Raw genomic sequence first — 26,201 nt, forward strand, 5'->3', positions numbered from 1 at the left:
GTTTTGTAGTATACTTCTCTAGTTTCCAGTTTCAGAAGCATAGCTACGGATAATGTTTTTTGCCTTTATTATAAATGTACAAAACAATCTACGGCCTTTTAGTTATTTTGCTAATCATATCACAAAAAATCATCATACGATTTCTATTTTTACACCAGAAGTTATATTGTTTACTGAAAATAAATCGGAAAGGGATTTTTTTTTTTTTTACAGTTGATGAAATAAGACTTCTATTCAATCCACGTACAGTTTAAAAAATGAATTATATGGGCTAATGAATTTGTAGACGTAAACACCACTTTTACGACTGGAAGTGACAAGATATACTGGTATCTCACGGACCTTCTAATGTTAGTGTCGTGTTGTAATTATAGTGCCAACTCATTCCAGTAGATGGAGGTAATTCACCAAAACCTGTCACCTGAATAGACAAACTGCGTCATCGCCGTGCATTGTTGGAAATGATATGCCAGATAGACTGGTCCGTTGCATAGTGAGAAATTTTCCAGGATTGGTATACTGCAGATTTTGCAAGTTTTCACATTCCTCAATTTCAGCCAAAATAGTAGGTACTGCTAGTGTAGTTGGAAAACAGGCAGAAAGTATCTGGAAACTATCTGAAACAAGACACAGGTGAACACATGAGGGGCAGAGTGAGAAAAAAAGCCAGGAGGAAAAACTAAACCAAACACACAGGAATACTGAAGATCTGAAAATGATGTACACATGTGTAGAGGCCTGTAGGAGAGCAGGATTAATATTGTAAAGTTGACATTGTATTTATTTAGGAAAATCCTGCAGACTCTACCTTTAAAATCCATGTTGAAAATATGGAAAAGTAGAATACCCTCTCTTTAAAGTCCTTTGAGGAGACTGAAGTTCAGCTACTGGTGTCTTTTGCCTTATTCAGTGGTAGTTCATCTCTTTGGACGTTTAGTTGTTTGGTTCAAGCTCCTACAGTCACAGGCTGAATCCTTGAGCAAAACATTTAACCCAAAATTATAACTAGTGACAAAGTCATGTGGACAGGTTCAAAAGGGATTAGTTAAAATAAAAAAGGTGGTTCCATACTGAAACATCCTCTGCCATCTTAGTGATGTAGTTCAAGCGGGTGAAAGAGAAGAAAAAAAGCAAGCAAAATTCAAAGTTTTTTATTATCGCAGCCCTAGATTGCCTTGATTTGATGCCGTGGATAAGAAGAAATGAAAACTCAATGAAAGAGAACTGAATGAAACCCTACGAGCACTGGGACCCTGGATCATCTTACTGAACTGCTCAGTCTGCAGGTTGTGTACTCAGATATTTGTCCAAACAGGAGAACATTCTTGTCTGCTAGAAGTTAACATGGAGAAACATTGCTCAGCGGCTTGTGCACTGATTTTAACACTGAGTGCACTTGTTTTTCCTGCAGAAACTGATGGAAATTTGACAGGTATGTTTGTTTTGATCAGATGGATACATTTTTTGACATGTAATCCCATTTGACTTGTGGGAAAAAATGCAAGTTTGGCAACCACGCCTTTCTTCATGTTACCACAGCTGATTTGTCTTCTTTTCTGCTTTGCTGCATTTCTCTTCTTCTTCCAGTGACTCTCCCAAAGCCAGGCCACTGTCCTCGTGTCCTTAATGTTGTCCCATCACATAAAGGCTGTACATGTGATGAAGATTGTCCTGCAGACCACAAATGTTGTGTCTTTGACTGCGGAGCTGTCTGTGTCCCTCCTGCTTTCAGTATGACCCACAATGTTAAACTTGAACTTAAATGTGCAGCTGATGAATTTTTAGTTAAACCCTTTCAGTAGTTCAAATGGCTGTGATGGACACTTGTTAAAGCTCAGTTTCAATCCAAAGCTGCACAATTATCTGCTTTGTACCCCTCTCACTGGTTTAACTTTTGCCTCTTCAGCTAAGCCTGGAGCATGTCCTCGCAGGAAGTGGGGTGCTGGGATGTGTGCTGAGTTCTGCTCCAATGACAGCGACTGTCCCAAAGATGAGAAGTGCTGCCGCAACGGTTGTGGACATGAATGCATTGCGCCATACATAGGTTAGAGCAATATACTGAACACTGTAGAACCTACTGTGTTGTTATCTAAATGTTTGCCAGTTTGTCACGGATGCATGTTTTTGTGTTTGGTTCACCAGTGAAGCGAGGTCGATGTGCTGCGCCCCAGGGAACCCCCATGTGTGCAGAGTACTGCTATCATGATGGTCAGTGTCCAGGCGAGCAGAAGTGCTGCAGGACGACCTGTGGCCACGCCTGCAGTGAGCCATGCTGATTGGCAAGGGAACAACAATATTTGGATTCCTGTTATGCAACTACTTGGAGAGAACTTTTTTGAAAAATAAATTAGAATCATTCTGTAGTACATTTCAGCATTATTTTGCACAAAAGTAAATTGTAATTCTTTGTATTCTAAAAGAAGCATGCCTTATGATGCACTTTAAGCACAAAGATCTGCATATTCTTGATGGAGTTTTCTACTGAAAAGCAAAACTATAGATAAACTTCATCATTAAAATTAGGGTCAGAAATGTTCAGAAGGTTTCCATTTGCAGTCTTCAAAAGACCTGAGGACTTAGTGTTTGAGTTGTTAGTGATAACTTTGTTATATATAACCTCTGTGATGAAAACAGTATCTCTGCCATAGGAGAAATGCTGATAGAGTGTAGTGTAGAAAACATGTACTGTACTTTTGTATGTCTTTGCTTGCCCAGTTTAAAGAGACAATTCTCGTTTCTTTGTATTTCAACCAATAAAGTGTGACGTGTATGTAGCGCCTTGTTGGTTTTAGAGTTTCTCAGGTCTCCGTTTTGGTAGGCATGAGCTAGAAATATGCCAAGAATGGAAAGTGTCTTCTGGCAGAACACAAGATTATTTCAAGAAGGAGACAAGAACATCTTGTACCCAAAGAATTGAGCAGTTTGACAGCTATCTAACACATCTTCAAATACAGGTTTGAAGCTGTTTGGGTGTTTTTAGTAGATCAATGAAGTGTGACTTAAAGGCAGACTTGTCCAGATAATTACAAACATGTGTGAAAAAGCTGTTAAAGCTGTGACAAACCACTTATTACTGCCCCGTTTATATACAGAGTCTGAAGGCACTGACTTCTCTGGGTTTACAAGCTAAGGAGGTAAAATAGTTTGTAGCTGACCAGAGATCCACATCACTTATGTGGAATGCTGCTATTTCCTTTGTTATTATTCCATGCTGTTGCCAAACGTGCAGGGGTGAGAATCGATGACCGGCCAAATACAGAGACGTCTGTGTTTGTTCTTCATGAGTCTGCCAGAAAAGGGGCCAAGTTTGTTTACACAAAAATGTGGGCACTCAGTGGGAAGTAACACAGCTCCAGCTCCAAAGCAGCTTCAGAGGTGAAACTTCTTCTACAGGCATTTAAATAAAATGAAGCAAGCGCATTTTTCAGTTTATTGAAAAGGCGACAAAGAACATTAAATAATTGACACCCACACAATCCCACAAACAGAAGTTTCGAACTTTGTAGCACACGCTCAACAGAGAATAGTTACACCTTTGCATGTCCGTGTTGCATGAAATTGTCTTTTCCCTTCATGAAAATGTTGTTTGAATCTGCATTGAACTGAGCAACTGCATTTACCTGCACACAATCACATTTAACATCCAAGCATGCATCCAACAACCAGTGAGTGCAAAAAAACCCAGAGTTTATTAAAACATTTCTTATAAGTTATCATAATTCTGAGGGATGTACTCATATTAACAACATGTTTTTAGATCTGGAACTTTATAGTTTTTGTGTATTCAACTGTTATCGTAAATATTATAATAACAAAAATACCAAGAAACTCTTAAATAAAGAAAAAAAATGGATGACCTAAAGTTGAACTGTGGCGCTGTTTATATTTATTATTTAATACAGATAATTCCAAAATTCAGAGTCAAATAGTTTTAAATTACGTTAGAAATAAAAAAGTGGTTAAGTTTTTGGAAAAGGAACCCAGTGTGGTATGAGGTTGATGGTCCCTCTTTCAGTTCCCTGAAGCTGTATATTGTAGTGTAAGGCCATCAGTGTTATAGTTTTAGAAACATATACCTCTCTTGTTTACACACAGCCAAAGTCCTGTGGCTGTGTTAAAATGTAGTGGAGTCAGACCACAAATCAAAAACAATCAAATTGAAACACTTGGAAGCAGTTAGCACAGCAGTGCTCTGCATAGCTTTGGTTCCTCCAACTTTTTAAATGATAGTAAAATTCTCACTTTCCATCAAAGTAGACAAGCATCTACATTTGTTGCATTCTTTAAAGCCAACAGGTCATGATCCTGAAAGCAGATTTGTTTTCTAAAAATCGTCCACTTTAAAACCTTCAAGCTGTCCGTTTCACAAACATCCGTACCAGTGCTTTAGACTCAGTCCTTCCCTGTATGTGTCACTTGTTTACCAGTGGTTTCAACAAAAGAAAAACTTCCCTTCTAAAATTAGAGCAGGCTGGCTGTGCTCTCCTTCTGCCTCAGAGTGGAGGCACACCCCTCATTTTGCGGATGATGTTGGCTATCCGCTTGGCCAGTCCTGGGCTCGGTTCTTCTATCTGAAAACTGCGGGTCAGTAGGTTGTAGAGGGAGCCGTAGCCCACAGCAACCACAGTGCAGGTCAGGCAGATGACGTTGTAAGGCATGCTGAAGTCTGGAGTGGGCAGGTTGACCAGCAGAGGCTCTGTGTAGACTCGCACAAAGTAGCTGGACTCCTCTTTGCAGGGAAAGCTGAGAGGAGATGGAATATTGAATCATTTGTCTTTCCAGATTAATACATTTCTCCATTTAAACACATGAATGAGTAGCAATAACTCCATACTTACAAGCTGCTAAATAGTGGGCGGTCCTGAGTGCTGTTTGTATCCATGGCAACAACGCTTGGCACAAGAGAACTAATTACCGAAGACCTAAATGTGGAGGAAAAAGATTTTAGTCCGCTGAATGTCAGGAAGAAATAAAAGCTCCTTATAATAAACGCTAAGATCCTCAGAATTAACCTTTTACAGGCTGTCACATCTGCTCTCAAATCAGCTCCTCTGCCTCTTCTGAAGTCCACAGATATTAATACTTTTGTATAGGTATGGTTTATCATGCTCGTGCTGACGGATGTTCTCCCAATCTATGTTTTGAATAAAATGAGGTTAAAATGGTAGTAAATTAGAGTAAAATTTATTTTCTTTTTTCATATAAGAGGTCTATAGGTGCAGAGAAAGATTTAAAAAATGGCACAAAATATTATATTCTGTGCTCAAAAACTGCTACAGATATCAATTACAAGAAAAGATTTCAAAGGTTAAATGTCTTAACTGGCTGAAGTCTCCTTAAACAGATAGTCTTCTCTGAAATCAATCTTTTTTATCCTCACATCTGTTTTTTGATTCCATTGTACCCTTTCTTTTACTCAAGATAAATTGTATTGCTACGCACCGCCCTGTTAGCTATGGCTGCCTTTTGCAGAAGCTCTCTCTTCTTTGTCCGTTTCTTGTGATTTGTTCGTCTTTTTTTCGTAATCTTTGTATTGGGAGTGGATCATTACTTTGTTTGGTTCATTTGTTGGTCATGAACCAACAAATGAGCCAAACAAATATCGCTGAAGCCACAAAAAGTGGCTTCAGCGATATTTTTACTACTTTTTCTCCTGTGTTTGTCTGGAGATCCTACATGTAACCATGGCTGCATTGTTTACATGTGAACTCAGCTGTTAGCAGCCTGTAGCATGTCAATGCTAACTGGTGTAAGGCCTGATGTCTTCCCACAAGGTGAGGAGAAGGAGGTGAGGACAACGTGCTGGTTCTCAGGTGTGAGCTAAGAAGTGACGACATAGACCTGTCCTTCCATCCATCGTTATTGGGAACGTAAGATCTATCTCCAATAAGATGGACTAGCTAGCCATGCTAACCCAGTTACAGAGGGAATACCAGAGGGCAGAGTAGCATCATGCTATTCACAGACATGGCTAACGGAGCTAACATCAGACCCTAGCGCAGTGTTGGGGGAGCTTGGCCTGCTGTGGGTGGACTGGATGTAGGAGACAGAGATGGAGCATGACTGAAGAAGCTCAGTCCTGGACCCTGTGGAGGTGGAGGCTGGCTGAACTGGAGAATGATGGACAAGCTGTCATCATCTATTTTCTCATGGACCTTTTTGCACTTTCTATACACTTTTTTACTTTTGTTTTCTTGATTGTTGCTGTGACTTCAATTTCGTTGTACTTGTTACAATGACAATAAAGTTCTATTGTATTGTAAAGAAAGACAAGAAATGCAAGGTAGAAATAAGGGGATGTTTAGTCATACAACAAATGGCTGAGGATGAGTCAAACTAGCCTCGTCTATAACAAGGACCATAGCCCCTGTTCACAGGCATGCAACAACAGGCCAATAACGCCCACTTGCATCTTTTTTATTTCTGCACATAGACTGAAGGGAAATATACCTTTGCATAATATTTAGCTGTGATACGAGGTTAGTGCTGAGTTTTGATGGTTATATGCCTTAAAAATGTACATTTAGAAAAAAAAACACATTTTACTCACATTTATAACATTTTATAAAAATATATTAACCAAAAATTGACCCTAAAATACTCCCCAATATCAGACGTCATTATGGCACAGCAGTATAGGTTGCATGCCCAGGCACAAATCCAACCACAGCACTTTTCCTGCATGCATCTAGGCCTGGGACAATAGTAAATAAATCAATTAATCATGCAATAACTGAAATGAACTTGATAATTTTGCTGGCCTCAATATATAGCCCAACCGTCAACTCTCACTGAGGCGTTTGATTGACAAAGTTAATACAAACAGAACAGCGCAAAATGGTGTGTGCTTAAAGAAAGTGTAATATGAAAACTTCAAACCAAGACAACTGGACTGTTTATAGTTTGGGATAAAGATAATGAGGCTTATGTAGTCTCTTGGATGAGAGGAGAAATGTCTTCACAAACTCTGAACAGTCCAGTTGCCCAGTTCTGCCCTTTAACACAGTTTTTATTTCAAGTGCAATTTTTGACAGAAAGCCCATTTTATTATAGTTTTTTTTTTCTCCTCTCCTCTTCAAATAAAAAAAAAAAAACTTGAAAAAGAAAGGAAAAAATCTCCAGTACCTAAAAATATTGAAAGGATGGTGGGAGCAATATGTAGGCATATGCATTTCCAGGTTTGAAAACAGCCCTTCAACCTACCCCACATAGAAGCCATGGTTGGGATCAGGGGTGTATTCGGTCCACTTGAGCAGAGCTCTCTCAAACTGCACCGTGACCTCAGTGACAGAGTTAGGAGGAAGCTGAACCAGCATCTCCAGCAGGTGTGGCCTCACGCGGTCCTTCGATGGCTCATAGTGGATGAAGCCTGCAAAAGCAAGAACACACAAGATATTATTCTTGAGAAGCCCTTTGGTTTACCTAAACTGTAAATAAACATATTAGAGGTTTAAAATCCCCAAAATTACTCAACATTAACTTATAGAATAAGTATAAATCAGATAAAGACCAAGCACTTTGCTGAGTAGGTGGATAACATGTCTTATATTAAAACTGTGACAGGGAATGTGACTCTTGTTCTCCTCCCTCTGGTGAAAAGAAGCACCTGCATGGAAGTGAATGAAACAATGAAACCTGTAACTTGAAGACAGAGAGTCGACACCATTTCTTTACAACTATACTACATAGGGATGGATTAGGTACTTTTATAGATACAGACGAAATTCTGTCAAAAGTACTGGGTACCAATTCAACTAAAACCAAAAGGAACCATGTTTAGGTACCTCAATGCATCCTTGTGACTGTGAGAGAGTGGAAGAGTAGGCGATATTCCATGGTGGACATGAACACAGCATTACAATGTTATGTATTGAAGAATTAATATGTTGAATTGAAAAATTGTTATATTTTATTATTCAACAAATTGATGTTTTTTACCACATAAACACAAAAATTATCAAAAAATGGTACCGTTGAGTACTGGTACGATTGCCAGGTACCGAGCATCGGTACCGTATCGTCTCAAATGTGAAAGGTACCCATCCCTAATACTACACAGGTTCAACAGTAATGGATGTTGATGGATGGTACATCATTATTCTTTCCTAAAAAAGTCAAAATTCTTGTTTTTTTACAGGTAAAACATTCTGAAAAGAAAGCCAGGATATATAAGATGGATTTTCTTCTACTGTTAGGTTTGACTCAATTTTGGGGCTGGTGAGGATTATTAAGCAGTCTACTACACTGTAAAAATAAAAGCTTTAAATGATTCTAAACAAACTGACCCAAAAATAGAGAGAGCATTGATGTCTATGGCATACAGTTTAAAAACTGAAATATGATAAATACACTCTACGATGATATTTCATAAAAAAAACTATTACATCAGTACACTTGCATAACTTCTAGGATAGTGAATAGAATAGGACTGATTCTTTGATTAGTTAAAAATAATAGAATTGTCATATAAGACAATATGACAGCAACAGAAATGCAAACTACACATTTAAACAAACAAGTAACATGTTGTTTTATTAAGTTTCAAGTATATTTCTTATACAAACCCTAATTTGTCTCTGTCCCATTGTCAGGACTGAACACATAACATGATTCAATTCCGCCATTTCCTGGTTTTAGGAGGTACAGTGACTAACCACCGGAATTAAGACTTCACAGGCACGATACTTTTTTTTTTTTAACAATACTGATCTGATGTCTAATTTTTCAAAGCTTCAGTTATAAGAGGCCTTATTCATTTGTCACTAATGCACCCACTATTCTAGCATTTGACTCATTTGTGCGTTGTATTTTCAGACCCAGTTACTCACTTGGCTTGTTGTCTTTTCCTTTGCTGGTGACTGTAAGGGTGTGGATGTAAAGGCGAAGGTACCAAGGCACAGAGTCCAGCAGTAGCACAGGGAAAGACCTGTAGGGGTGGTTGTTGTACATCAGTGTGTGTATCTCTCCAGTCTGCAGCCCATAACCAGCCACATAACGCTCTGCATGAAGCAGGGGACGCAGCATGTCGCCTGCAGAGAGCCAAAAACAAAAAGAAGAGGTTTGGTAATCATCCATGTGGGAAACGTCACAGCAGAGACGTGAAAATAATGTGCAAATTAGGACACCAGAAGGTTTCTGCTCTGTTACAAATAACCTGTATTTTACAAGTTACACCTTAAAATATAAGACAACCTTAGATTCAGTCATTTGCCTTTTTCAATCTACCTGATGCATTTAACTCTGATCTTGCACAAACATTTTGTATTATGTAGTGAAAAACATTTCATGAAAAAATTTCACCTGTTGAAATCTCATAATAACTTCAAATGCTTCTTCAATTTCTGTGCATGGACAGACAAGAAGTTCCACAGGAACAGGCTAAATGATTATTGATCATTCTTGACTTTTTTATCCATGACAAATGTCTTTCCTTGTGTACAAAGCTGTGTCATACTCTGCTCGTCTCACTCACCCTCGCTGGATTTCCAACGGATCAGCAGGTTGAGGGAGCGCACAGTGCCAAAGGTGATTTGCTGGGTGAGATCATAGACAGAAAATGTGCGTCTGTCTCCTAGCACCACTGCTTGGCTCAGCAGGGGAGTGGCTGGGGTCACCTCAAACTGCTCCCCCTGCAAACAAAATCAAATCTGTCTCTCAGCCTAACACTGCCGTACACTTTTACTGTTTACGGTTATACTTTATCGAATACATTCACATTGTAATCTGCAGTACCAGACTATACGTTCAAAACATCACTGAAAAGGCTTTTGAAATAAAGTAAAAAAACACATTTAGAAAGAATTTGAAATCTGGGATTGTTTGTATTTGTGTGTACTTTAAAATAGTCCTGCGCTGCAGTGCTGTTGGCACCTGGAGGTACCAACAGCACTGCAGTGGAAGCAGAATCTTCAAGCCTGGAACTCTCCTTGTTTAAAGGTCTCTTTACTGAAACTTTAGTTGTATTGTTCCTGGAACTTTTAGGTGAAGATGAAGCAGAGCATGAGCTTATTTCAATTTTTTAATGAGATATCCATTGTGCTTTTTTTTAAAACTGAAAACCCCTTTTAACAGCAAACAATTAATGTGCTTCAGTCTTAAACTGTTAGTACATTTTTTAAGATATGAAAGTAAGCTTGTAAGCTTTTAATTTCTTATAAATTATCATGTTGGTGGTCTTGTTTTAATGGCACTTGCCGTGAGCTTGTCTGCTTCGTAATTTGTATGTTTGATTGCTTGCTTTGCTTTGTTTGCAGAGGTTTTTTATTTTATTTTATTTTCATAAATATATATATTTATACTGTGCAGCACTTTGGCTACCCCCATTGGTTCTTTTAATTGTGCTATATAAATAAAGCTGTATTGTATTCCTTATAAGCTGTGTTTAAAAAATCCCTTTTGAACATGGATCAGAATCTGTTTGACAGGATGATGGTATCAACTAAAAGAGCAAAACTGCCAAAATGCCTTATCTACCACACACAAATGCATTTAAGCAGCATGTTATATATATTCATTGGATTACAAGCACAAAGTTTTAACTTGTGTAGATCTACAGTCAAATTTCTGCCAGCAGTGGACATCGGCTGTAGGGCAACTTTTGGTCTGGATTATGTATACACTTTTCTATGTTCTTGTTAAGCCAAGATGCTGAGGTTTAGTTCAGGCAAACCTGGGTTTGACTGTTTTTCTTATTCTGAGCCAACAACCCTTCTGTGCGATTGAGCTAGGCAACTAAAACATATCCTTACTATGTTGGAGTTACTTTAAAGTAAGTATGGAGTTACTTGCAGTTCGTAAAATATATCGGCTTTTTTGAACACTGCATAAAAAAAACAAATGCTTGTTTCAAAATGATACCAAATTGAATAGGATTCAGACCTCAGGATTGTCTGTGACATCGATGTAGATTTTACTTGAGGAGGCCAGTGGACAAGCTTCTGTTAGAGTCCTTGAGAACATCTTGAACAGTGACCACTCTAAAGAAATAAAGAGTTCAAGTTAACAATGAGTATAGCGATGTCATTATAACACCTTAGCTTTATTACTGGAAAAATGCAGGAAGAATTTGTTCGTTGTGTACCACGTTTCCCCTGTGAAGAGGTGTGCAGGTCAAACACAACATTCAGTGTCTGTCTCAGCTCCCAGGATGTGGTTTTGCACCGCCAGTCCTGGCACACAGGTCTGATGTGCACTGCCTGCGAATGGAAACTGCTGTGGAAGAGTTTCTCTGATTTCAACAGGACTGCAAGGCCAGCCTACAAATGCATGAGAAGAAAAACAGAGTTAGCTACAGGCACTGACATTTGAACAGTGAATGTTCCAAAACATGATCTTGAGAATATCAATGTCCTATAGGAGGGTGAGGACTATTATATGTGTTTGCATTATGTGATAGCATCAGATAGAGCACAAATATGAGATCACACACATAGCAACTGACCTTGGATCCACAAGGCAGGAGTTTCTTCCAAGGTGTCAGATTCTCAGTGCAAACTATCTCTCGTGGGAGAGTGGCATAGCGAAGAAAGCGGTGGTCTGTGACTATAAATCCAACACATAAAACACACATCAGCTACATAGTGCAATTCATACTATTCTTTAGACTTTAAGTTGCAGTATCACAAGATATCACACAAAATTAGTATCTTGAACGCTAATGACCACAGATTTCTACTAAAAGCAAACAAGGAAGAAACCTCTGTACCATTTCCTGTTCCCAGAGGTTTGAAGGAGGCACTGGGTTGGACAGTGTTGGTGGAGTCTATGAAGTTCAGTGAAGCACAGAAGATCCCCGACAAAACATTTGTGAGCTCCTTCCATGTTTCATCCACACTAAAAAGATCAGAAAAAGGGTATGAAACACAACACTATGATACCCAACAGCTTGACATGAACTTCACCAAAGTTTAGCCTGTGGTTAAATATTTCACAAGACTGATTCAATAATTTAAAAATACAGAACATATACAATTCTTACATGCTCCATTGCAACTAGAGGGTTGTACTCACTCTGTAACAGAGTCTTGAAACCAGACCCAGAGTTCAGCCCCAGGAGGGGATGGCAGAAAGGGCTGTCCCCACTGCATGGTTCTCCAGTAGCCCTGTGTGAAGGAGATGTGCAGCTCTCGCACCGAGAACTTGGAGATAACCTGGCCCAGAGACTTTGGAAATAGCCCGTAGTGTGATACTGAAAAACACAACATTGCACAAATTATGGCTAGGGTATTGTGTATGTCTAAAATTAAAATACTTTTTTCTTCAACAGAGGTAAATTTATTTATAACATTTCTTTAAAATATTCCTTTGAGCATGTCAACTGATGCCTCTGGGCTCATCCTTTTCCTACTAATGTGAATCATCAATTGTTCAAGAGCTAGAATACAAGAGCAGCACTTCAGTCTTTCTTTAATTCTTCCCTAGATATCAATCCAGTGCAGTCATTAAGAACTGTAATAACAGTTTCTGTATGACCATTCCACATTGTATGCAAACACAAAGTGCCTTATAGAAGAAATTTCTTACTGAGCTGTTACAATGAGTTAATGAAAGCTAACTAAAATGATATCTACCAGGGGTGGATGTATTTGCTGCTGATATACCACAGCACAGGACCCTTCTGTAGCCTCATTACTCATGCAAGAGCACATTGTTTAAATGGAAGGTATACGTCAGAAAGTGATTTTCATTACCTAAGGTAAATTAAAATGTTGATGTGTTCCCGATCTAAATAATTTGCATTCTGATTGTAGCTAACAGTTAGCTAACCTTTGTTTCCACTCATGAAATCTGTTTCCCACAGCGTGCGGAACTGGAAGCTGGCATAGATATCTCCAGAATGCAATGGCCTGATGACCAGTTCCTCTTGAAAATCATCTTTAGGGTGTGGTAGAGAAGAGGGGACAGCTGTTTCAGTGGCAGAAGAGTCCTGCTGTTCCGCAGGAGCATCACCCGGAGTCGCCTCTTCTATCTCTGTAGCCTCCCATTGCCTCTCTTCCACCGCAGCCTGCTTGATCGTTTGCTCGGCTGTTTCGGTGTCAGTTTGTGAATCCTCGACAACAGTAACATGTTGTTCAACTGTGAGCTTCGTTTCTTGACTTTCCGCAACAACAAACACTAAAATACTAACGAAAAAAAGAAGAGCCAGCACAGCCAAGAAGCTGCACCTGCGAGCTGCCATTTTTTCGGTAGTAGTTTACTTCCGCGTTAACGCGTCATACACAGAGACAGCCAATCGGCTGCTTCCAAATGTATTCTTGTGGTATTGATGAGAATCTGCTTTGTTAACATGTTTTCACTATTATTCGAACCCCGGATAAACCTCGAAATGGAAGAAATGTTTCCTTATCAAATGAAATAACTGCAAAATAACATTATTTAATACATTTTAAAGAAACCCCAAAACGCCAAGCCCACAATTAAAAGCCGTTCGTTTCAAAGATTTCGGAAAACCTTTGTTCTTTTGACGTATACCGGCTCGAGATAGGAAAAAAAAAACTTTTAAATGAAATATTATTATTAAAAGAATATCCCTTTAATTTCCACATCACTTATTGCTCTGTTGGGCCACACATGCACCATTAGTAAAGAAACCCTCAGTAGCTACACCTTTAATACTTTGAATGAACACTGATGCATACAAATTCAATAAGTAATCAAAGGAAATATCATACCGGCTCAAACGAAACCATAGCTTGTGCTGGGATAGGACGATCTGCCATATAATAGAATTCAGTTTTTATAGTAATATTGCGAGAGGTATCTTAAATGATACGTTTGTATTTTGGGGGAAAATAGTAGAACACACAATCTGATAAACGTCCAACTGCGGTATAGTTGTGCTTGAAAATGTGGTTGTGTTGCTGGACAGGAACGGGCATCATCGGGGGCATATCACCCCTCCCACATCCACACATCCTCGCGCACACAGCCCAGACACACACACATACACGGAATTTCTGCTCAGCCATGGCTCCCTGGTAGATGCTCAAAGCGGCTGTTGTCAGAGCGAATTAAATCTGCACCAGCTCGCTGCTTTCCTCCTGACCTTGCCTGCCTCTGGTTGGGTTTTCAATATTTTATTCAGGATTCCTCTGCTGTCTCCCCATGGCTACATCAGATGAACTAGACGGCTGTCTGCAACGAGGCAGATCTCAAAGTGACCCGAACATACTCACCGAACCAGGCATCGATTTGGCTCACGGCACAGGTAGGAAACAAATCATTTTTTTCGTATTAATTTGCTGCTGTACGTGTGTTTTTATTTGGCTGCTTCTTTAGAGATGCGGCGGTGCATCCCTCCTTTCCCTGTGGGATATCAGAACACGAAGGGATAATTAGCGCATGTATGCCAACCATGCTCGTAAAATGTGGACTGTAACACTAAATCGTGGAGCTGCAAATTGAAAATTAATGTGCCATATCAGCGTCTATGAATGGCTGAACGTCCCTCCAGATATGCGCGTTACACAGACGCCTGTAGCCCGTTGAGCTGTTATGGCTGCAAGTAGTATTTAGGAAACAGCGTGTAGGCCGTTTAATATGATAGGAGCGCGTGCAACATTTGTACTTCTCATCCCCTCATCCTTGGTACCAACATCTCTGTGAGCGCGATTATTTTTCATGACGAAATCTGCATAGATATGAATGTCCATGATGCCAAGATGAGCGTATTTGTTGTCATATCCAAGCCACCATTATTGCCCCGATGAGCCACATGGGTTTGGATGTGTTGCATTTAAAAGGCAAATGCACATCTGTAGCTTACATCTCTCCCTCTGTTTTAGTGACAGCCCTGTCAATTCTGCCCCTTCCCTTTCCCCACACTGAACTGATCACTGTTGTGATCAATGAGCGACAGTCCACGTGATGCAGCCTTTAGGTGGAAATATCCCCAGTTCAGCACAGCCATGCGATCACAAGAAATCGATTCAGCATTCATGGATCCTGCAGGTGTGCTTTCCAACATGGAGCCCTTGTGCATCTCTCTGTGGTCTGTTAGTCATCCCCTCTGCATATGGAATAATGAATTGATCTTTCATTAATAAGAGGAGAACACCAGGGAGCAGTCATGCTCTGCACATCTCTGGTGAACTCCTGCAAACAGACTTCATGTGGTGTTTGTTGCATTTGCTCCGAATGATTATTGCTTTTGAATTACTGGTATACTTTTAGTACACATTTATGGGTTGATTTTTATGTAAGTGAGGCTATTTATGTTCATATTGTGTGGGCTTGGAAAGAGTCATCGCTCACTCCCACACATGTTGAGTTTTACGCACATGAAGAATGCTTGACTGAATGATTCAAAAAAAAAAAAATCCTGGTGCCATTCACCTTTCAACTGTTCACTAATGAGAACTGTGCTTTTTACTTCCCTGAGATCACACCTGTCTGCACTCACGGACTGCACAGTTTTAATGGACCCTTGCTGAATCCAAGCCACCTATGGATGATTTAATTCACACATAGGTGGATGTGATAATGCCACACTGGGTCTTTGACACACCTGAATAAACAACACAGCAGCTTAGCAAATCAGCCATGCTAGTGATGCGAGCTAATGCTAATAGGATACATGAATATCAGCCTCTTATCTCAGAATACACACAACTGCATCACTGTCTAATGGGAATAGACTGTACAGCTTAAAGACCCAGTAAATACAGTTGTCTATGTAAGGACAATGTCAGTGTCTGGTGACCTAAAGTACACAACATCACCCACCCCCTCTCTGTGTGGATCATCGCTGCGCTAGCGTCTGGGACACCAGTCTTTGCCAAAGGATTACTTTGGCCGAGACTGCCTTTTTCCCCCAGCACAGTGGCCCTTGCAGCTGCAGAGGCTGACACCGTATTCATCCACTTACTCAACACTGAGGGGAAGAGTCAATAGAGACAGCAGCTTCATTTGACCGTCACAGAGAATCAGACCAATGTTTTCTCTTGAATGAAGGTGCAGTTAGCATACAGCAGAAGCCTTAAGTGAAGGAAAGTCTGAGAATCTTACTGTCCAATTCTTTTCAAGTGTTTATTCTCGCTTTTCTATATTTTTTCTATTCAGCCATCTTTCCTTTTGAAAAAAGCATCCCCTTTAAATTTCAGTTTTATGACAATACATTAAAGTTATAAAGCGAATAAGTGCAGTTACTGGAGCTTCAGAAAACACATTTCAGTCGTTTGTTCAGACAAGGACCCTTAAGATTGTCCTGCTAATAAAATGTCACTTTCACTCAAACTTTCACTTAGTCACTCCTGTATAACGATAAAGGTAATGGTGTGTATCGGACACCTTTCAGCTTTGTAGACAGAGAGTGTTTCCAAACAGGACTGTCCCTGTTGCCTTGTCCCATGGCAATATGTCAAAAGCTGCGTCAGACATCCTCGGGATTGTAAGTGTTGAACTTCTTGAGGTGGCAGTTCTCAGTCGATTGAAATTTGGCTTGGCAATCAGAGGGTTGCTGGTTAAAGTCCCAGTGTGGACCAAGATTGAAATTTGGCTGGTAGCTTTAGTGGAGTCAAAATAATTCTTAGAGCGCCGATGAGGTGCCCTTGAGCAAGGCAACAAACCCCAACTGTTCAGGTGTGCGCTGACGGTGCAGCTCTGTCACTTTTCATCTGTGCATGTTTCTGTGCAACGGAGCCCTGTGTGTGTGTGTGTGTGTGTGTGTGTAGCATGATTCAGAGTAAAAATTGATTTCCCCTAAAGAATATAAAGTAAACCCTCTTCATCTGTTTGTGTACATAAAAACATTTCAGTAATCATAAGAAACCCTGATTTCTTTTATCATGGTAACATCAAACAGACAGGGCAGCATATCCCCGTTCCTGAGTAGCAGGAAAAAGCAAAAGTTTAGCATTCCTCTATTTTGCTGAAGTCAACTTAAATATACCTTTGTTTTTACAGCCATTTAACAAAAAAATAAACATGAACAGTGGGAGTTAATGAAAAAAAATCTTCCTCAACCTGTCTTGCTGATTCTTACTAATCCTCTCAGATCTGACATCAGTGGATTTCAGGTACAAGTGGAGCCCCTAATGAACAAGAAGAGATACCAACCCCTGTGGAAGCTGATATAGAGCCGTAACGATGACTCACCCAAAACCACAGCAATGTATTGTAGATAATACATTCCTTTTGCTCAAGACTTGATGAGTAAATATGGGAAATGCTGAGTCAGCAGTCTTATATAACGTTCTCCCCATTAAACAAGGCTTTGTTTTAATTAAAGACATAACAATAGAGACAGGGTGGTATTAACACCTCTGTAATTTTTCACCAGTAGTACAAAGCAAATATTTTTTTTAGATTTATTTAATTCTCTGTAGCTTGAAAAAGTAATACTGTATGCTTGTAAATGGAATTAAAAATCTCTGCTCTATACATCTTTCTTCCTATGAATTTCTGCTCTTAAAAAAAAAAACTTCACAGAGCTCACAGAACAGTGATACAGCGCTACCGTCTGGATGCTTTAGATAAAGTGTACACCAGAATATGAGGCTAACACCATGTTAGCTTAGCTAGGCCAATAGGCCAGAAACTATCTTAGTGTAACTTCCAGTCTTTGTGCCTATCTGAGCTTACCAACTGTTGATGGTTCACATTGTTCTGAGCTGCCAAGCAACAGAGTTTAACCAGTATTCACATCTTGTATTACCGAAGCTGCTTTAAAACCAAAGTTCTATCCATCTATTGTTGCTCTTAGCTGTGGGTTGCATGTGTTAAGGGAAGAAAACCAAAAACAGAATTCACCATTTCAGCTGTAGTCTGTAAATATTTCAGTGGCTTCCGAGCTAGCCTGGGTTGCAAGCTCCAACAACCTACTGGCCTTGCGTACAGAGTCATACGCAGAGTTTTGTGTTAGCATGATTTAGTAGTGACACTTACCATGTACTCTATTTGAGCTTTTTTTCCAGTTTGCTCAAAACGTTATGTTCAGAGGTAGCTAACACAGTATATAAAGATGCTGTCATTCAACCTAAATATCCCCTAATGGTGTAATCTGTTAAGAACAAAGATATGGCTAAACTGGAAGGAGGACTTAATTAAGATGAAGACAGTAAAGGTTATTTACGTGTAGCACATACTCCAAAAAGTGAATTTATTGGCTTCCTGTTTGCAGTCCCCGCGTGATATGAACAAATAGATAGAATAGATAGCTTAGATCCAGAACAGTATACGTACTATAATTGGTCTTCTGAAGAACCGCCTGCCACTACATTAAAGACCTGTCTAATTGAGTTGATACTTCCTGTTTTCCGTAGAAGAGCTGTAATTCACACCAGAGTCACGACTGACTCGTCACGGTTACCCTTAAGGGACAGTGAGTCAGTCAAGGCCACCTGTTAGTTGTAGCCACTGGAGAGCTATTCATTACTCTCCTCCATGGTTCACAGAGGTCCCCACAGAGGCCAAGAAGAAGCACTCAGCCTGCAAAGAGAAGCTTCCTGGTGTGCTAACAAAATATCCACTGTGACCATCAGGAAATCTTTACTGCTGCTGTTATTAATTGATGTGGTCGAGACTGTGAAAGCGAATTTTCCAGGAAACCAGTTATATATTTAAAGCTCTAAGATGGTGATTCATGTTTGACAGTCCATGATTACAAATACTGCCTTAGTCATTTTACAGTCACTTCTCAGCCCAACTTAGGAGATATTCCAGGGAGGCTGAAACAGTGTTATCCACACATGGGAGAATACTTGTTGGATGGCTGATTCATCCTGTCAGTTGAGCTGTCAGAGTCTATGCCAAGGAGATTTTAAGCTCTTTATGCTGTTTTTACTTGAATTTGTCACCCATGTCATTGAGCGCAGTAGACAAAGGCATGTCCAGACTTTGGTGGCCCAACTGGCACCGACACATAGAGGGGTGGCATGAAATATATGTTATAGTCCTGCATACTTAAATTTGAAAGTCATGCTGACTAGCTGTTTAAATTCTCAGGCAACAGTCCAGTTTAACCCCTAAATTCCACCGCACACACCGTGCAGTGCCGTGGAGCGTCGTGGTCTTGCTCTGATTGTCAAACCCCACTGGATGCAGTGCACTGCGCCACACTGCTCAATCCGGACGGGGAAGGCTGGTGCTCGGAGGGTCACAGGCTCTCGTGTGAATAGCGATATTGCATGATCACGACTCACTCCCACAACTTTTGTTATGTCAGTCCACACCTTGTCCTTTCTGCCTGTATTCGTATAAAAAGGATGTTTGGGATCTGGGACCCTCTGACCGGCTGTTTACCTGATGCACCTGCCTCCAGATGCGACATTTTCATAACATATTGGGGAAATTTACATTCAAGAGTTCATGCATTGTGTTTTATTTTGAATCTTCCGGGTGCTTCACACGGTGACTTCCTGTCTATTGCTTTCTTATCGACAGTGAATTTACGAGGTTTGGAAGTGGCCACGCAGAAAATAGACCTGAAGTGTATTTCTTGTGCCTGGGCGCTTCAGCAGCACGTGCAGTGGAATTTTGCCTGATAGATTACAATGGAAGCTAAGTGCGCCACATTATGTTTCAAGGGTGCGGAGTGCGCGTATGGTGGAATTTAGGGGTAAGAATGTTTTGATGGACTGGTTGTTCTCTGCACCTGTTTTATGGAAATGATGTCTGAAGTACTTTAGTGGGACCTCTGAGGTGGCCAATCAGATTTAAATAGGGGCAAGGCCACCCCAGCCCCCTCCCTAGACATTGCCCCTGCCTATGGTGAATTATTTGATTTGTCTTTTTAGCTTATCAAGCACATCAAATTCTTTGCATTCAGTAGCTTCAGATAACTGTTAGAAAAAAAAACCAAAGTCCTACGAAATACACCTGCTCACTAATTTGTAACACTGTTTTTGAAGATATAACTCCTCCAGAGATATTAATGTAACAGAGCTACAGCAATACTTTTATCAGATAGCACCGTTTATCTTTTTGATTTGTTTATTTACAGATCTATCTTTTACTTTCCCTTCACAACTATTAAGTTTTCTCAAGATCTTCACTAGACCTTGGAGAAATAGCACCATATGTGAATCATAGCTGACCTATTTGTACAATCAGCTATGTTCAGTGCATGGTATTAAATTGACAAAAGGAAAGAAGTAAAATCTGACATTTTTAAGCTGGGAGCAGCAAATGTTTGGTATTGCTGGTCATTTGCTTTAACCTCCTGACCCTAAAACAGCTGGATGCAGTAGTTACTGAACTGCCGCGCTGTCAATCTGCAAGCATTTAATAGTGAATGAGTATAGGCTTCATGCATTGTTGAGCCGCGCTCTCAGTTGGCATCTTCACTGTCAGTCAGCCGCCTGTGACAATGGAGAACAAAAATTACAACCAAAAAATCCTGCATCATGCCCACTCCCTCTGGGTGTTTGAGCACATCAGGCTCTTCACACTCTTTGAGCCCTGTATTGCTGCAGTGACTGCATGAGTGTGTACACTTGTGTGACTGTTTGATACCTTGGGTGTAGTGTTATCACTAGACTGGCAGGCCTTATAAGTCTCAAGCAAGGAGAAGAAAAAATCACAAAAGAATGGCCCAGTGAGAAAATGAGACCATCAGGCAGGACAATAGAGGGAAAGCCCTTGAAGGACAGAAAATAAGGACCCGAGCAGCCCTGACCACCTGTCAGTGAGTTCAACTTAAAGGCAGGATGCAATAGAGCTATTTAGCCTGTAAAGTTCCAGGTTAAATGGAGTGCACAACGTTGCATGCTTTGCTGTGAAGGGTAAAGAGTTAACTCCTCTGGGCACTGAGTTCGTGGAACAGTGTGAACACATTTTCAAGGTAAAAGGGAGGAAAATGGTCCAGTAGAGAAAAGAGATGGAGGAAAGAGAAAGAGAGCAAGGACAGGGAGAGAAGAGGAGGCAGCGGCCGTCACTGAAGGAAGCCAAGAAATTGTCGTGTTGCTAAATGGCCACCCTAAGATGATGGATGGTCTATAGGAGACCATTAACAGAGAGGCAGGAGCTGTGTGGGTCTCATTTTGGAAGCTTCTGCATGAGCGCAGATACTAGGCCGGCTTTCCATGGACCCTGTGTAGACCTGCACAGGATCGATTAAAATTGCTGATAAAATGCTGAAAACAGCTTTTCATCCTTGAAACTTTTTCCCCACTCATTGAAATTTGTTAGCTTTGTCTGAGAAAACCGTAAAACTTTAAACAGATGGTTACACAGAGAGGAGAAAGAACAGTTAAGAGACATTTAGGAGGAAAAAAATGCAATTTTCTGCTGAATATATGACATTAACAATGAGTGGTGATTTAAAAAGTACACAAGCAAGGTTTCTTCATATCCTTTTTTTTTAACGTTTGATGAAGATTAATCTGCAGTTTTCAGAGCTTTGCATCCAACAGGTCAGTCTTTCACTAGATAGCTGTTTGGAAGGTGGAATATCTTTAGTAAATGTCGTACAGATGGATTTGAAAACTATGTGATTAATAGTTATCGTATTTTGTACAATGGAGAGCCTTTAAAGGTCCCATATTGTGCTCCTTTTCTGCAGTTTAATATGGATCATTGATGTCTTCATGAAATGGTAGTAACATGTTCTGGTCCAAAAAGCCAATAATTCAAGCACAGCAGCATTGTTTCCAGGCTCTCATAGCCCCTTTGTTCAGAACGCTCTGATTTAGTGGGCGTGACCTTCATATGTAATTGAGCCACCGCTGATACCGCCCCGCTCTTCCACGTCACTGAGAGCGGTGCCACAAGCTCCGAGTGCACAATGTTTAAAAAACAACGTAGCTCGTTTATCGTAACATTACAGGCTAAAACAACAGGCTAACCACAGCTGAAGTTAGCATCCTTAAGCTAACACAGAGACAGGGGGGACACTGAGGAAAAGCTCTTACATCTGCTCCACAGCACACAGCATTCAAAATACTCACATTTCCAGGGTTTGAGGTTTGTTGGTGGATGGTTGGTAACGCGCCTGGATTCAGGACCAGTCTATTCGCTAGCCCTCTGTTGTACTGTCCAAAGTTGGAAAAGCAGTCGGCCATGAAGTGGCTAGCACACACATGCACAGTTTTACTGAGTGTAGCTGGCACATTTCCCTCATAAATGAACTCTAGCTACTTAGTCTTGTCTTCTTCTGAGATGGGAAGCTTGTGCATGGAACTATGTGGCTGTTTACAGCCAAAAACAAAGCAGTGATGGCTCTCTAACTTTGTCATTCTCCTCCCCTCCAGCAGCGGGGAGAGGAGTGGGCAGGGAGGGGTTTCGGGGGTATCTGCTCCGGTGGACTAATCAGGTCAGACTTGCTCCTGATTGGTCAAAAAAAGGGACTCGCTGACGTCGGCAAATCCCCAAAATCCAAACAGCTCGTTTTAGGTCAGGATTTTACTTTCACAAGCACTACTAAGAACAGGTTTTGTCATTAAATATCACATTTTGTGGGCTGGGAGGAAAGCCAAAGACCCACAAATTTCACTAAAAGATTTAATAAAGTGATTTTTGCATAATATGGGACCTTTAATGTTTGTCTTTAAGTCTAATATTTGATACTGTTTACTGTAGTTTATTATTATTTTTTTTTAATTGTCATTTTTTTGGGGGGGGGGGGGGGGGGGGGGGCTCTACCAGCACCTGAGACAAATATGCCATAAGGTCCCATATAGATTGAATTTTCTGTCTCCTTTTTAGTTCAAATCTAGCATGAAAAAAGTTTTTAAGCTATCAAAAGAGCCCAATAAGCACTTTGACAAGTTCATGCCACAAATCAAAGGAACAACCCACAAGGGACTATAGAAGGTGGACCACAGAGTGAAAATTCTCCTTTGTTGCTTCAACACAAAGCAACATCCTTTGTCCTTAACTCATCCGTCTGATTTATCTTTAAGTGAAATAACTGATTAAAAGCAATGGAGTTAGGCTGAGTTACATAAATCAAGTGCAAAAGTCAGATTTATTTCTATGCTTCCACCTTTGCCAGTCACAGCATTTACAGCATCCACGGCAGCTCTCCCAGTGTCACAGTCTTTCTCACACACGCAGACACTCATAAATCGATATTTTGTATCCTCACACCTGTTTGCAGCCTCTGTGTCCCTCTCTCCTAACGAACCTGTCAGATTCAGTCAGAGATAGATGAAGGGGGCAGAGGGGAGTCCTGGGCCTCAGTACTGATAAACACTCCTGTCTGGGATGAAGAAACACAGGCTCCAAACATAATGTACAGGCAAGAAAGAGGTGCAGATGAGGGTTTTAGTGAAAGAAAAAGAGAACTGAGGTGCAGCCTAGGTGAGCAGCTGTACGGCAGACTGAAAGAATATAAAGCTGTGCAGAAATGAGACAAAGTGGTTTGAGGCCTCCACAGAGGGTATGATAGGCACTTACACTACAGTGTGATGGAGCATCTCTGCCAGAGACCCGGAGGAGACGGTAAATTAAATACATAGCCATATCAGATAACTGCATATAAAGTAATACCTGAAGACATGGGAAATGAACTGAAGTATTTTATTGTGTTGACTGACTGACTTGAATGTTTTGGAGTAAAGGGAGGATTCAGAAGGGAAGTGGCTGAAAGAGAAGACTCTCTGGCTGTGTTCAAATCATGTTTTCTCATTCACGCTCCTTTAATATTAAAACAGTTTAAAGTTTGAAATATTTCTGTATGTTCTAGTTGGCATTCACTTTGGGATTTTAGGACAGATGGGTACATACTACAAGAGCACATTTCATTTTTGACTCCTACTAAGAGCTACTGCTGTCGAGCTTTACCTTATGTAGCCAGCTAAATGAAGGGAAGTTATTCTCATGTGATGTACAGAAAATGACAAAATGTGTTAAATATGTATTAAATTTGAACTGTATCTTCATTAATCTGCTCATCTTGTAAGTCCAAAGTTGGAAGAATTCAGTTACACAAAGACACAAGCAGATTACAATTTAAGAGGCTTAAGCAACAAGAGTCTTTGTTAAATCACTTTAGCATTAAATTTTCACATAAATATGAATTACATATTGATAGTCTAAAGCTGAAACATAAAAAGATTAGTAAATTAAAGTAATAAGATCATCAACTAGTTTTATACTTGGTGCAGCATTTCAATCATTTAACACCCAAGATTTACTGCTTTCCTTTGATCAGTCATGGAATAAGTTTATTAGATGTCACCCCACTGTGACCAACAGTTTTCTACTTTGTACGAACACTTACGGATAGACCTAGTTTTGTGTTTTTGTAAGTGTTTTGTAAAGTTTTCAGTACTCTGGAGTGTGCTAATGGTCCCATAATGACTTTAAGTAGTGGTGAAAAAGTGATACACACTGCACTGTGGTGTAAATAGGGAGTGACTGTGGAGAGTGAGTTTCAGCACCATGGACAGCCGCAGCCTTTGCTCTGCAGCAGGCTGCTGAACCGAGCAGAGCCGTGTTCTGCTTGCTGATAAGTCTGTCCTGGATCGCAGATGCCTCAACTTAACCTGCCCCCGGATCTGCTGGAAGAAGAAACACTGTATTATATATATCTATTGTTAAATATATACATGTACTTTTAATTTTCCTCTTTTTGGCACTGTACACAACAATGAGGAAGGCAAAGTGTGCAGATCCAGGCACAAATTTCATTCAATTTAATCATCTTGTACATCCATGTAAGCCAAACGCTTCAATCCAATCCAATTGAAAGTGCTATTAAGAGCTGTGGCCAAGCCTGTAGAACAGAGTGTCTGGTCATTATTGATGAGTGAATGGCTTCCAGCAACTTCTTTATCGATACTGAGTCATTGCATGGCCCAGACCTGTTCAGCTATGCCAGGGAATGTGTTTTTCACCACGGAGACCCTTTGTCTGGCACATAGCGACTGCAGGCAGCTTGTTTGGTCACACAAGTAAATGTGTCTGTGAGCTGGGCAAAACTTTTGTGGACAGTTTTTATGTCTGCCATCGGTCCCAGAAGGCTCACATGACAGATCAGCAGTTGGACTGACTCATTTCTGCTCCACTGAGACCAAAACAAGTCTTAAGATAGCAAAATGTTATTTATTTTTCCTTTGCAGCAACTGTATTAATAAAATGCTGAATTCATTATGTTTGTTTACACTGGATCTACCTTTAGGGGTCTCTAATTGAGCTGGATGCATAAAACCATTTTATTTAACTGGGAAAAAAAGAGGAAATAAAAATAAAGGTCAGTGTCGGAGCAGAAGCTTTCTTTACATAATAAAGGGCATTTATTTTAATAAATCAATTTATTAACAACTTTATATAAATGCAAATCATTTGTTTTCTCAGGACTCGTTACCAAGTAAGCATTTGGCAACAGTTTGTTTTACTGATTTAATGTGATTCATCACATGTCCTGTCTGCTCTCAGTGAAACCAGTTAGCGGCGTAGTATGTTGACCCTATGTCCTCACCATGTTCTCCATGGTGTGCATGAAATAAGGATTGTCACGGATATTACACACTGTAATGACGAATATGGTCATTTGTATATCAGTGACAAATGAGGTTAGAAGGCAGTTAGCCCATTGACTCGCGTCCAAACTGTCTGGCATCACAAAACGAGCTGTTTACCACGGATCATGCAGGCCATGCATGATCTGTTTGAGGTCCAGCACATGGGATAAACACTGCTTTTTATGGACAATAATATGGCTAAAAGTCTCATGCTATATTTACTCTGCCCTGTATCTCCCTTGAGGGCTAGCAGCTCCACACACACTACTGCATACAATGTGTCTCTGCTCTTGCTCCAGCTGCTGCTCAGGTTCGTTGATTTTAATAGGCCCAAACCATCCCACACTCACACTGCTGCACACTTGAGGGAAACCAAATGTGTGTGTTGCAGTGGAGCTTGTTTGGAGTGTACAAGGGTAACAGTGATCATTTGTTCTATTCCTCTGTGCACCTCCCATCGTCTTCCCTGCCTGGAGACCATGATGTGTCCTCCTCCCCGCAGAGCAACGGAGACTCAGTGGATCTGTGCCATTAGCTCCTGTTTCAAGCAAAAAACAAACATGCTACCATTTAAGTAGTGATGCACCTTTATCAAGAAATGAATATTTACTCTCCCTCTAATGCACAATATGCTTTATATTAATGTTACAGACACTGACCTAAAACAGCAGAGACAACAGGAACATATTACACACCAGTGCTCACCCACCTGACTCTGATACTGGAGTCTATTACTGGCCTTGTTGACTGAAAACGCCCACACACTATTCAAGACCCACTGCTAACTCAGCTGTGCAT

The 26,201-nt window shown here is 40.4% G+C and overlaps 3 protein-coding genes across 6 annotated transcripts in view; 2 read left to right on the top strand and 1 right to left on the bottom strand.

Annotated features, from left to right (window-relative positions):
• The first annotated feature begins 1,275 nt into the window (after window positions 1-1,275).
• Window positions 1,276-3,445, top strand: wfdc2 (WAP four-disulfide core domain 2). 2 transcript variants are annotated; one of them, XM_074681074.1, is made up of 4 exons: window positions 1,276-1,432; window positions 1,588-1,731; window positions 1,907-2,044; window positions 2,143-3,445. In XM_074681074.1, the coding sequence occupies exons 1-4, from the start codon at window positions 1,345-1,347 to the stop codon at window positions 2,274-2,276; spliced, it is 504 nt and encodes a 167-aa protein (XP_074537175.1). In that variant the 5' UTR covers window positions 1,276-1,344; the 3' UTR covers window positions 2,277-3,445. The 2 variants fall into 2 exon arrangements, with proteins under 2 accessions (XP_074537175.1, XP_074537176.1); XM_074681075.1 differs by lacking the exon at window positions 1,588-1,731 and having other exon boundaries at window positions 1,279-1,432.
• A 69-nt stretch (window positions 3,446-3,514) lies between these two features.
• pigt (phosphatidylinositol glycan anchor biosynthesis, class T) lies at window positions 3,515-13,230 on the bottom strand. The gene is made up of 11 exons (XM_074681065.1): window positions 12,766-13,230; window positions 12,010-12,187; window positions 11,705-11,832; window positions 11,441-11,541; window positions 11,081-11,255; window positions 10,879-10,976; window positions 9,473-9,629; window positions 8,829-9,029; window positions 7,204-7,369; window positions 4,839-4,922; window positions 3,515-4,743 (listed from the first exon to the last, which is right to left on the bottom strand). Exons 1-11 carry the CDS (start codon window positions 13,175-13,177, stop codon window positions 4,494-4,496), a joined length of 1,950 nt encoding a protein of 649 aa, XP_074537166.1. The 5' UTR covers window positions 13,178-13,230; the 3' UTR covers window positions 3,515-4,493.
• Window positions 13,231-13,896: 666 nt separating this feature from the next.
• Window positions 13,897-26,201, top strand: part of phactr3a (phosphatase and actin regulator 3a) — a 35,285-nt gene continuing 22,980 nt past the window's right edge. For 2 of the 3 annotated variants that reach the window (XM_074681067.1, XM_074681068.1), the window contains exon 1: window positions 13,898-14,206. In XM_074681067.1, the coding sequence (XP_074537168.1) occupies window positions 14,104-14,206 (103 nt within the window). In that variant the 5' untranslated portion in view covers window positions 13,898-14,103. Of the gene's footprint in view, window positions 14,207-26,201 lie in introns of all 3 variants that reach the window. The other variant, XM_074681069.1, reaches the window with a different exon arrangement.

The sequence above is a fragment of the Halichoeres trimaculatus genome, unplaced genomic scaffold, assembly GCF_033239565.1.
Source record: "Halichoeres trimaculatus isolate MK-OKI-2021-1 unplaced genomic scaffold, fHalTri1.1 fHalTri1_scaffold_11, whole genome shotgun sequence".
NCBI classification, from domain to species: Eukaryota; Metazoa; Chordata; class Actinopteri; order Labriformes; family Labridae; genus Halichoeres; species Halichoeres trimaculatus.